We start from the raw sequence: 12861 nt of genomic DNA on the forward strand, positions 1-12861 counted from the left end.
GGCCATAATAATTACTTTATGGTGGCAATAATTGCTTATGTGTTTAGTAGTTTACAGTTTATAACGTGCTTTTACATTCAACAAATATTTATTGAACTAGGATGGAGGCTAAGACCTGGGGACATAGTGATTATGGAAAACTCGAGTGCTCCTGAGTTCTCCGATTTTCCACCACTTGTTTGGGGACTGTCTAGCCTCCTTGCTACCACTTAGGCCTGAAAATGGAGAAGTCCTCTTGCAGTGGAGTGTCTAAGAGATCCTGTCCTGTCAGGATCTTTAATTCTGCACACTGGTTACCACTGGTGATCAGAATCTGCCCTCCAGGCCTGTGCGGATGGAGGAGAACTTGAGCCAGAGTGAAGGGCAGGGCAGGCCTACCCAGCTGCTCCCCACTTCGTGTCTCTCCCAGGCTCCTGCAGGCTCACCTGAGACCCTCACGTGGTGGGCTCCATGGGGGCTATGGGCCTCACCCCCATGGGCAATCTCAAAATATTTGCCCTCCTGTAGGCTGTCACAAATGTGGACCCAGACTTTCTTGGAAAACAAAGTCCATCTTGAGGTTCTGGGAAGGAAAAGCAACCAACTCAAAGTCCCCTCTCCCCCAAGAAAAGACGTGGGCAAGCAGATGTGGAAGGAGGGGACGGAGGACAGGGAAGTCTACGGACTCCCGGAGGCGGGAGCAGCCCTACAGGGAACCGGAACCGACGGAACCGTCCCACACCGGCCGGCCGGGGCGAGCAGGGGACTGAGGGGCGCCGCGGCCACAGCCGGCTCCCTGCGCCAAGGGCCCGCGCGAAGCAGGACGAGCTGTCCCGCTCTAGGACTGGCAGGGAGCTGGGAGCGGGTAGGGGATCTGGCTTCCGAGCGGGCTCGACCCGCCCCTCGCCCCGCCCCCAGCCCCGCCCCCCTGTCACCTCCCCTAGGCGGCGCAGAACCCTGAACCGGCCGCCTCCATGCAGAAGTCAGGGCTACTGTTGGGTCCCTGTGCGCGGACGTGGAAGTCGGTGCGGATGGCCAGCTCCGCGGTGGCGCGCCGGAACCCGCTTGAGAATAAGGTGGCCCTAGTAACGGCCTCCACTGACGGGTGAGTGCCCGAGCCCGAGTCTCGGAGGCCCCCGCTGTCTGTAAACATGTACTAACCCCTTGTCCTTGGCCTCCCGTGCCCCATCTTCAGGCCTCACGTGTGGCCAGAGTCGGCCGGGGAAGAAAGGAACTACGTGGTTGGCCTGCAGTCCCCTCGGAATCGCCTCCTCCCCCAACCTTGCAATTGCCAGCCCTTTTGTCACTGCTGCCTCTGGCTCGGCTGTGCCACCTGGGTGCTGCCCGCCCCAATCAATCCCATCTCCCAGGGTTCTGGGCTGCCCGGGTCAACTGGCCCCACCTAGTGTCTGGGAAGACCAGACACCAGAAATCCAAGACAGTCCTGATTCCAAAAGTCCTATCCACTGCCTGCACCGACGGTGGAAATGTTCCAGACACCCCTTTTGGCACCCCACTAGTCTCATAGAACTGCGCCCCTTACCTAGAGGGGACACAAAAGCCATGTGTCCACATTCCTGTTTAGTTCAGTACATTTTGGCCTCTCTTGCCCAGCCCGTGTCTCACCAACCACTGTTGTCTACCCTGTTTCTCACTCCCACAGAACCCTGCTAGATGCCAGCTCTTCACAAATCTAAAATACAAGTGAATGGGAAATGCTAATGGCTAAGTGCAAAATGTGTAACCCTTTCTCCCAGGGGAGTATGTAAAAAATTTACGTTTGTAACCGGAGACCCCCAGTTTCACGTGTACCCCCAAACGTAACTAAAGATAGAATATTGAGATGATGTAGACTAGTAAGGAAGATATTTGAGGGTGGAGGCTTTTCTGAGTGAGACCCTCCAATCATGGAAATAACTGCTGCTTGTTATACGCCTAGCTCATCTCTCTCTCCTCAGTCCCTACAGGGTATGGGGACTGTGACCCATGGTGGCACCTGTGGAAGGTGATATCACTTCCTGGGAACCTAGACTGAAGGCCAAAACCATAAGAAAAATAAGTAAACCAGTGCCAAAAATATGCTAAGCATGTCCATCTGTATGGTAATGGCTGTGTCCTTAACCCTATCTAACACATGGGGGTCCTACAGAGAGAAAGCTGGAATTCAAAGCCCAGGCAATCTGATTCAGGAGCCCACGCTCTCACCCTCTTTTCCTGTACCAACTTAAAAGTCCTTATCTCTCTCTGCCCACAGGATCGGTTTCGCCATCGCCCGGCGTCTGGCCCAGGATGGGGCCCACGTGGTGGTCAGCAGCCGGAAGCAGCAGAATGTGGATCGGGCAGTGGCAACGCTGCACGGGGAGGGGCTGAGTGTGACGGGCACCGTGTGCCACGTGGGGAAGGGCGAAGACCGAGAGCGGCTGGTAGCCACGGTGAGCAGCAAGGATATGGGCGCAGAGCCAGGAGGTAGCAGAAGGGAGCCAGCCTGAGCTGGCTTTCCTGGACAACACGGGTGTAATCCAAGCCAGCGCTGTTAACTAAAACACAACAGTGCGATCTGCATACGCACTCCAGTCCACCAGCACATTTTTATTGTGTGCCTTTCTGTTCTGCCTCCGAGAATCATCCCATCTCAGTCAGAGAATCAAAAAACGACTCTACTGTTTCAACCCTGCATTGTGCCTTGGGGCACCACCCCAAAAAAAACAGCTGGTCCTGGCTTTCCAATCTAATTGGGCAGATAAAAAGGGTAAATACAATTGCGAAATAGGTATTCCCACTCTGAGCTAATAAACAATCAATCCCTGTTTTTCAGCTTATAAAGTCGAGTCTCTGGGAACCTACAGGAGGCAGCCCATCAGGTTTCGACCACCTACTGTGTGCCATGCACTTTGTTTTGAGCCTTTTACAGGTTCTCTCCAAACAACAACCCAAGCAAGGCCAGGATTAGTCTCCCTGTTTAAAGACTGGTTCAGAAAGCTGGATCAACATCACAAGGTCCCACAGTTAGTAAGAGAAGAGCTGTGAGCCAACCCAGAATTGCCAAGCTACCTACAGACTACCAGGCATTTCCCCATCAGGTCAGGCCTTAGGTGACCACTTGGACTTTAGCCTCAAAGACAGTGTCTAGGCCAGTGTCAGAGTTGGTGCTTGTCACCAGTCTTCCAGCTGCACAAGAAAATATGAACATTCTGCAAAGGAGGCTGCTCTTCCCTAAGCTCAGGGCACACCCTTTACTTCTTGGAGTAAAAGGGAGAATCTGCCCAAGAATGGAAAGCAAAGGATATTGTGCTAACAGGATGAAAGATGGTGAAATAATTTGGGTAATCTTAGACAAGGAGGACATGAAATGATGGTAGGTGGTGGTATAGTAGACAGCATAAGGTTATTCCATTTGTCAGGAGTCATTTGGCAAATGCTCAGATGTGCACTGGAGAGAACCAAATGGGGGTCCAAGAAAGCGACCCTGCCTGGCATAGGCAGCTGGACAGAGCCTGAGATTGAGACCTTGATCCTGAGGGTGCGGGAGCCACCTGGGATCCTGGGCCAACTAGTGACTAGCTGTACGAAATGCATGTGGCCACTTACTGTCAAAATCCTGCTAGGAAAATGACCTCTGGACCCTCACCAGGTCCACTTTACCCGTCCTGCAGCTCTGGCCCAGAAGCGGGGTTTGAACTAGACCTTGAAGAGTGCGTAGGGCTGGGCAGATGGCATAGGGCCAGGATTCCAGGTGACCCTGCAAAATGAGCAGACAGCCAAGGAGGGACGGAAGGGGAGAGGGGAGCATTGTGAACCCACAGCAGAGAGAGAGCACAGGCTTGAGAGGGCTGGTAGGAAATGGGCCGGGTGGGAAGGATGGGGGACAGGGGCCTCCGTGGCCTCCCAAAGGAGTTTAGACATTCTTGGAGGAAATAAGAAGCCATGTGAGGTTTTCAGCAAGGTGAAAATGGTTATTAAAAGACAATAATCTGGCACTGGGAGGAAGGATATACTGGAGAAAAGAAGACTCTGAGCCAAGGACATCAGGGAGGAAGCTCATGCTGTCACTTAGGTAAGAGCAGTGGCAGTAGGACCAGAACAGATGCGCCCAAGAGACATTTAGTGGGAACCAACCAAGATTTTTTTTTTCCTGGCCGGTGTCAAGAAATGGGAAATAGGAGGGATGAATCAAAATTGACTCTCAAGTAGTTTGAATGGCCAATGTCAAGTGGAGAATGATAGGATACTTGTTAGCAGTTTGAGATGCATCCTGCCTATTGCCAGCCACTACCTGTGATGAGGGAAGCTGCTGCCCTGAGGATGGTTACTCCCCAGTGGCCTCCTAATCTGCACCTCAAAGCTTCTCAAAGGTGTCGTGAGCCGAAACCAGATTAGCTGCTTTTCCACTTGATTCTACTTTTTAAAAAAAAAATAGAACTGGGCTTCTCTGGTGGAACAGTGGTTGGGAATTCACCTGCCAGTGCAGGGGACACAGGTTCAAGCCCTGGTCCGGGAAGATCCCACATGCCGCGAGCAACTAAGCCGGTGCTCCACAACCACTGAGCCTGCGCTCTACAGCCCGCGTGCCACAATTACTGAGCCCGCACGCCCAGAGGCTGTGCTCCGCAACAAGAGAAGCCACCACAATGAGACGCCTGTGCTCCGCAACAAGAGAAGCCACCACAATGAGACGCCCGTGCACCACAAGGAAGACGCCAGAAAGCCAAAAATAAATAAATAAATAAATTTATTAAAAAAATAAGAAATAGACCTGTCAGAACACAGAGTAGCAATCACACAATTTAGAGCAAGCCTTAGAAGACACCTGGGTGGTCATAGTAGCTTTGCCATTAATTTTCCAGGGTTCTCTGTCTGTTGAGGCAAAAGCCAGCCTTCCCTCATCTCTATGCTGATAGGCCTAGAAAAAGAAGGGGACAGGATACACAGCAGAAGTGGAAAAGCGCTCCAGGCGGTTCTGCTGCAATCCACTATCTCCCCACCCCCAAACACACCCGCACACGGCCCAGCACACATCACTTTCTTAACGCATACCATGTTTTCCTCATCATGAAACTTACACAGAGCCAAGGCAGGTGACTGGGACTTTGTGCCGGGACATCAAAATTTAGAGAGTGCGAGAGACTATTGATACAGGTTTGCAAAGATTATGTGATTTTAAAATTTGTTAAATTTACATGTTGACAGCCCAGGCATCCCCTCAGCAGTGTGGAAGCAACTGAGCTTAGCAACTGGTTAGCAAGAATAATTAGTTAAAACAGGAGCTAGCAGATTGTTAACAACACACCTCTGTGTGCCAAATCCGGAAGCACAAAGTTGGTTGAGGGCCCATTTAGTGCCGCTTGCCCAAGGCATCAAAATTACCAATTCTGAGCCAATGCGAAGTCTGGTTGCAGCATGGCATAATGTTGGCAGATTCTGTTTGGCTACTCGTTACTCCAGCACGTGCCTTCACCACCTACTTACAATTTATTAAGGAGGTGAGATGTTGCCTCTCTTAGTTTTCCCAGTTTAAATCTCAGTTTCTGCCTTAAATCTTCCATGCCTCCAGGCCAAAAAAATAAAAGCAGGGGGTGGGGGGAAGGGAGAAATGGCATCATAACCGAGTGTGGAACTGCTTTAAGCCCAGGCCGGCATCCTCTCCATCATGGCTCTCCTGGGTAGCCAGTTTCATAGTGACCCCGACTCACTTTTGAAGGACTCTTATGAATTAGCTCTGGGTTAGAGTGTAAGTTCTGCCACCACTAACTAGCCTTGTGCCCTGAGCAAATCACTTCACCCTTCCCAGAGACCGATGAGCAGGCCTCCTCTTCTTTGCTGGCCCTGATATGTCATTACTGAGCTATATGACCTTGAGGAATTAACTTCCCTGGACCTCAGTTTCATCACCTTCACCATGAGGACACTGGGCGAGGTGATCTCAAAGGCCCGAGTGGCAACTTTCTATAGGTGTAATTGCTTTTTTTTTTTTTTTTGGCTGCGTTCGTTCTTCGTGACTGCACGGGCTTTCTCTAGTTGCGGCGAGCGGGGGCTACTCTTCGTTGTGGTGCATGGGCTTCTCATTGCGGTGGCTTCTCCTGTTGCAGAGCACGGGCTCTAGGCACGTGGGCTTCAGTAGTTGTGGCACACGGGCTCAGTAGTTGTGGCTCGTGGACTCTAGAGTGCAGGCTCAGTAGTTGTGGTGCACGGGCTTAGTTGCTCCGCGGCATGTGGGATCCTCCCAGACCAGGGCTCAAACCCATGTTCCCTGCATTGGCAGGCAGATTCTTAACTACTGCGCCACCAGGGAAGTCCCTATAGGTCTATTTAAACTTGTTTCTCCGTTCAGGTACGTGTGGACAGGCTGAGTTTGAGATAATGGTAACTCATTCAAGGAGAACTGGACAGTAAGCACTGGGAGAAATGGGGCTGGGAAAAAAGAGGAAGGGTCTAGAAATGGACTTTGAGGTGAGAGCTGAGGCCATGAGAATAAAGGAGCTCCCAAAGGGAAAGTCTAAAGAGAAAAGGGTCAGTGACAGCCTCAGAAGTGGGGGCAAGAAGAAAAGACTGCCAAAGAAATGAGACGACCTTAAATGTTTTAGCAGCAGAGCTTGGGGTGTTTTGGAGAGAAAATGTTTTAAGGAAAAGAGGTCATTTTGACAACTGTTCCTAAGAAGGAATTCTTTATCGACACTGATAAATGCACTTCTCTTACTGTCCTGCAGCCCTAACTCAGACCTTACTCCTCTCTAGGCTGTGAACCTTCACGGGGGCGTGGACATCCTGGTCTCCAATGCTGCCGTCATGCCTTTCTTTGGAAACTTAATGGATGTCACCGAGGAGGTATGGGACAAGGTGAGAGGGGATGAGAGCAGCAGGGGGTGGGCTTCAGAAGACACACACGCAGTCTGCTTTTAGAATGTATTTGTCGAGTGCAGTGTAAATGTGAGGAATCCTTGCAATTTGCCGCACGCCTGCAGTGCACCTGGTAAAGGGCGAATGGTGGGGTGGGGGGCTTCCTCTGTCCCTGCCCTTCTCTTTCATGTCTGCTTCTTCCCAGTTTCGTCTTCATTTGCTCCTTGCTAACCGTCTTCTGCCTCCCTCCCCCATCTACCCCACCCCAGACCCCATGGGCTTATCCAGGCTCTTCTTCCTGGTTTATTTCCAGCAGACAGGGCAGCTAATATGCCAATAACTAGTACGCTCAGACTTACACGCCACCCCTCCCCTTTTCAGCTGCCAAAAAAGAATGATTTTTCATTAGTTGGAAAACTTTAATAGCTGCTAGTTAAGTGAAATATCAATTCTGGTGAAATTAACTAAGTTGCCGCTTTATAACATACAGCCTTTTAAAAAGACCTGCGCCTTTTCCTTTTTAACTCCAATGTCTAGAACATCTGAGATCCAGATGTCTAAATTCAAGAACGAGAATATTAGTTTTCATGTGAATGTGTACAATTACATTATATTTATAATATATTTCACACACCTACATTATTTAATTGTAAAGCCTTAATTAAAATATTTGTCTTTCTTTACTGAGGTTAATATTCCCACCTGATTTGAAAATGGTAAATTTTTCATGATCTCCCATGGTTTTGCTTTTTACCCTGACGTCATCCATAATTTCTCAACACTGAAGTTTAAGGATACTAGAATATTCTAGTTTATCAGTGTTTCACAGACATAGAGACCAAAGTGCCAAAATGCTCTTCAGTGAATCAGTTCCTGATTGATATTCTTCAAAGTAGAGAAACATCTTTCATGCGCGGTCTGAACAGAGACCACATGAAAATCAGTTATAAAACAAGTAATTTTTCTTTTAAGTTGGCTTTTTTTTCAATTTTTGAATTTTATTTTTTTTTATACAGCAGGTTCTTATTAGTCATTCATTTTATACACATCAGTGTATACATGTCAATCCCAATCTCCCAATTCATCACCCCCCCACCGCCACCCCCCCGCCACTTTCCCCCCTTGATGTCCATACGTTTGTTCTCTACATCTGTGCTCTATTTCTGCCCTGCAAACCGGTTTAGTTGGCTTTTTTTTAAATATCACAGTATATCAAATCTAAATGCAATGGTTGATCCTTGATTGAACCCTGGACTTTAAAAAAAATAAGGACATTTGGGGGACAATTGGGGAAGTTTTATTATAGACAGTATATTAGGTAAAATCATGATTATCAATGTTAAATTTCTAGGGTGTGATAATGGATGGTGGTGTGGAAGAACATCCTTAGTCTTTGGAAATAATGCTAAAGTCTTTAGGGCTAGAGCATTAGAATGTCTGCAACTTACCTTCCAAGGGTAAGGAAAAAACTGCATAGGTACATAGATAGGGCAAATGGTACAAAATGTGAACAGTTGGTGAATGTAGGTAAAGAATATCTGGATCTTCATTGTCCTTCTATTTCAACTTTTCTGTAAGAGTGAAAATTTTCTAAATAAGAAGTTGCATGGGGGGTATGGGAGGGGACTATCCCAGCAGTGCCTGGAACAATGTAAACAAGGGTCATGCATTTGTTTTAAATTACAGATGTGGGGTTTTGATTGAAGACTATGTTCCAGCTCCCCCAGAAGTGCCTCCTCATGATCCCACTTGCCAATACATGTCCAGCCAGACAATCCATCCTGGAGGGCCAAGAGCATCTCACTCCCTAAGCTCAGAAGCCAGAAAAGTGCTGGAACAACCCCAAGTGCCTGAGGTCAGGCCACATTTCCCCTGAGAAACACGGCGCACTCTGGGGCAGGTCCAGGAAGCCATCCAATTCCAGGCTCTCCCTAGTTGGAAGACACACAGAAAATCCAGCTCAAGTCCAAGGCAGCCCTGAGAGTTCAGGCCCATTCTGGGTCAAATCATACTTAGGAAACAAGCTGAACCAGGCTCCATTCTTTCTCACCCAAACCTAATGTGTTATTCTCTAACTGAATAAACCGGGGAAAGCCACCTCTCCCTGGGCCTCGGTTTCTTCACTTGTAAGGCCAAGTAAATCATCCCTAGGATCTCTGCCAGCCCTAACAGACAGATCCTGGGAACCGCACTCTAACTCCCCATTGCCCTGCCTTCTGCAGCCCTCTTCCCTCATGCTGTTCCCCCTCTTCTCTCTATTGCAGATTCTGGACATTAATGTGAAGGCCACAGCCCTGATGACAAAGGCAGTGGTGCCAGAGATGGAGAAACGAGGGTACAGAGAGCAAGAGGGAGCCTGCGTTCGATGGGCCCCATGCAGACTGGGGGGAGGGTGTCCATGAGAAGAGGGTCATTCTGTTCTTTTTCCAGAGGCGGCTCAGTGGTGATCGTGGCCTCCGTAGGAGCCTACAGACCATTTCCTGTAAGAACCTCCTTTTCTGCTACTTTTATCCCTTCCTCCATCCTGTACCTTCTACCCTTCCAGTCACCCTAAGAAGTTTGTGTCCCCTTTTGGAATCACATCACCAAGTACCTTCCAACAAAATAGAGGCTTTGCCTCCACAAACGCTAACCTAGGGGATGTTTAACCACAAGACAGTTTTCTAACTGGGACCCTCCATTACAAGAGATACCCTATTATCTGTTTATAACCCTTTATATCTTATATTAAGGACCAAGAATGAACTGGAATTGAAGAGACTAACCCATTCTCTCCTTTCCCCAGGGCCTGGGTCCTTACAATGTTGGTAAAACAGCCTTGCTGGGCCTCACCAAGAACCTGGCCTTAGAGCTGGCCCAACAGAACATTAGGGTGAACTGCCTGGCACCTGGACTCATCAAGACTAGCTTCAGTCGTATGGTGAGGAAGGGGATTCCTGCATCCCAGTGGGACCCTAAAAGGCATCTTCTCAGGTAGAAAAGCCCAGCTCCTGGGTCCTGAGCTCCCAACCACTTCTACACCCCATCTCTGCACTTTTCCATATCCCCGCTCCATACCAGCCATGTGTCCAGACCAGACCCCCACATGATCCTATCCTGAGGTGCACAGTGAGACTGAGGAATTCAGATATCACTCAGGCCATTTCATTATCTCCTTAAGTAGGTGAGACCTGGGGCGACCTAGGAAAATGCCTCACTAGAACTTGAAGAGAATGGAGCAGAAGAGGGAAGTGGGTAGAGACTGGGAGCTGGGAAGGACTAGGAAGTGAAGGGGGTGCCTCTCCATCGCCCTTTCAACTGATGTGAGGGCAGGCAGTTTCTCCCCTCGCTGTCCCTCACAGGAAGAGATTTCCCTTTTTCCTGCAGTTGTGGGATGACCAGGAAAGACTGGAGAGCCTAAAAGAAACCATGCAGATCAAAAGGTAAGGCTGGGGGCTTCCCTGGTGGCACAGTGGTTGAGAATCCGCCTGCCAATGCAGGGGTCTCGGGTTCGAGCCCTGGTCCAGGAAGATCCCACATGCTGCGGAGCAACGAAGCCAGTGCGCCACGACTACTGAGCCTGCACTCTAGAGCCCGCAAGCCACAACTACTGAGCCTGCATGCCACAACTACTGAAGCCCACGCGCCTAGAGCCTGTGCTCCACAGCAAGAGAAGCCACTGCAATGAGAAGCCTGCGCACTGCAACGAAGAGTAGCCCCCGCTCGCTGCCCGTGCACAGCAACGAAGACCCAACACAGCCAAAAATAAATAAATTAATTAATTAAAAAAAAAAAAAGGTAAGGCTGTCACAGGGGAGGGCGAGGAGGGATAAAGATGGTCCCCCACAGCCCACGGCTCGCCGACTCTCGGTCCTGAAGACAACACAGGCATGCTCTCCTCTGCTTCAAACACACAGATTTCACAAGTTCTTGAACACAGCATCACTACAGTGGCGTGTGCAAGGAGTCTGCTTCCACTGCAAAAACGAAACACAGAGGCATCCAGGTTTAGCAGAGCAGAGCCCTGGGGGAGGCCCTGACCCCTCTCTCCACCTGGGTGTTTGCCTCCACCTCTGGGCATCCCTAAGGATGAGGGACCAAAACCAAAACCAAAACATGCTTTTGTTAGTTCCCCTTGAATAAAAAGAGTCATGTGTCCAAAGCTCAGGTTAATGATCCTACAATCCAAATAAAAGGAATGAAGAGCTTTACCAAGTCCCACAACTCCCCTTGCCTAAGAAAACTAGCCTCTTCCCCAAAGGGTTGGCCGAACTGTTCAGGTACCTTCATCTGGCTCTCTTTCCTCTAAGTTCCCTGCCTCTCCCCAGCTTCTGGCTTCTGGGAACTCTCTTGTCTTTAGCTCCTCCACCTTGTCTCCTCAAGGACACATACCAGCAATGCCTACTTGAGGAGGGAGACACCCTCAAGTGCTCCCAAAGCCATTCTGATGTCAGGCATGAGCTACTGGCCTAGTTCACAACTCATTAATAAGTCAGGGTATTGTCACCCTTGAGCCACAGTGAATGATCTGGCCCCATGCTTCTCAGTCTTGGATGCACATTAGCTGGGGTGCTTGTGAAACCACAGATGCTCAGACCCCTCTCCCAGAGATTCTTTTTTAATTGGTCCAAGGTAGAACCTAGGCATCTTTGGCGGGGGTGGGGGTGGGGATAGTTAAGCCTCTCGGACGACTACAGTGTGCAGCTGGAATGGAGAACCACTAATCCAGGCCTTCTAGGTTTGAGGTACCCACTCTACCCACCTCTAGAGCATTCTATGGCAGTTAGGTTAAAGTGTTTCCTAACTATGCAATCACTGATACAAACACTGAGAATTAGCACAGTCTCACAAAATGACTTTAAGGGACAAAAATAGATTCCTGAAAAAAGGTGTCTGTGAATTGAAGCTGTACAAATGGCATCATTTTAGGCAAATCATTTACTCTCTCACAGACTCCCTGATATTTGAATAGTATGCACACATGTGAAACAAATTCTTTGAAGAATGAAATAGCTGCTCACCAGGTTATCTATATAACTTTGGATTTTGGTGTCCTGAGTTCTCTAAAAAACAAAGTATCTCTATATTATATGAATATAATGTGCAGTGGTTTTTGCAGAGTACAGTATTAATGCTTATACTGAACTATAACAGCTTATATTCATGGTAACCCTATTTTATGGGCAGTACACTGGTCCTGAAAAATCACCTGATACTTCTTGATTAAGCAAATTTCATTCCCTGGTTGATTTTTACTCCCTTCCTTTTTTCCCCTCCTCCCCAGGATAGGCAAGCCAGAGGACTGTGCAGGCATCGTATCTTTCCTTTGCTCTGAAGACGCCAGCTATATCACTGGGGAGACAGTGGTGGTGGCTGGAGGGATGCCATCCCGCCTCTGAGGACCTGGAGAACATCCACCAGCGCAGAGATTGGGCTCCATCTCCTGGGTCCTCTTCCAGCATCCATCTATTGGCCTTTCCCACCTCTGCCTAGCGTACTGCTCACCTTACACCCTAACCACCCCCCCCCATATTAATTCTGCCTTGTGAAAAGCTCCAGCATTCTCTGGGGTCAAGGTGTGGTCTTATGAGGATTCTCACTGTTGCTGTGGCCTTGGATAAAGACTTCCCTTGAGAGCACAGGGCAGGCCTGCTGAGAGGGCTTAGTCTACCGCGGCAAAGACCAATATTTTTTTTTCTGGGCATCAGGGGAATTTGAGGGAGATGGGAGAGAAGGAACCTGGAGTGGAAGGAACAGGGTTGGAAATTAACAACTCGCAAATGAGGTCCAAATAAAATACAGATGATCATGATGCTTTGAATCAATGTGTCCTTTTTTCAGTGTAGGGTGCATAGGTGTGGTAGCCGAGCAGAGAGCATAAATCTGAGCGGACTGGATTCCCCTAAGATCCCCCCAGATACTAAGTCTGGATCCTCCTAACCCTCCTCCCTGTCTCCAGGACCTGAGCGTAATGCTGGGTGTGGAGGTGTTGCAGAGCTGCCAGCTGGGAGGAGGTGGCACGGGAATTCCCAGGTGCTGCTCTTGGCCTCACACCCGCGGGGATGGTGC

At 49.2% G+C, this 12861-nt stretch overlaps 1 protein-coding gene across 3 annotated transcripts; it reads left to right on the plus strand.

The window, feature by feature from the left end:
• Positions 1–762: 762 nt before the first annotated feature.
• LOC308613404 (dehydrogenase/reductase SDR family member 4) lies at positions 763–12604 on the plus strand. 3 transcript variants are annotated; one of them, XM_081226881.1, is made up of 8 exons: positions 763–1084; positions 2234–2411; positions 6712–6801; positions 9078–9148; positions 9244–9295; positions 9599–9733; positions 10180–10235; positions 12077–12604. In XM_081226881.1, exons 1-8 carry the CDS (start codon positions 954–956, stop codon positions 12189–12191), a joined length of 828 nt encoding a protein of 275 aa, XP_081083007.1. In that variant the 5' UTR covers positions 763–953; the 3' UTR covers positions 12192–12604. The 3 variants fall into 3 exon arrangements, with proteins under 3 accessions (XP_081083007.1, XP_081083006.1, XP_081083008.1); XM_081226880.1 differs by having other exon boundaries at positions 767–1084; positions 6712–6813; XM_081226882.1 differs by lacking the exons at positions 763–1084; positions 2234–2411; positions 6712–6801 and adding an exon at positions 8414–8668.
• The last annotated feature ends 257 nt before the right edge of the window (positions 12605–12861 follow it).

The sequence above is a fragment of the Mesoplodon bidens genome (assembly GCF_964165515.1).
Source record: "Mesoplodon bidens genome assembly, chromosome: 3".
Lineage (NCBI taxonomy): Eukaryota > Metazoa > Chordata > Mammalia > Artiodactyla > Ziphiidae > Mesoplodon > Mesoplodon bidens.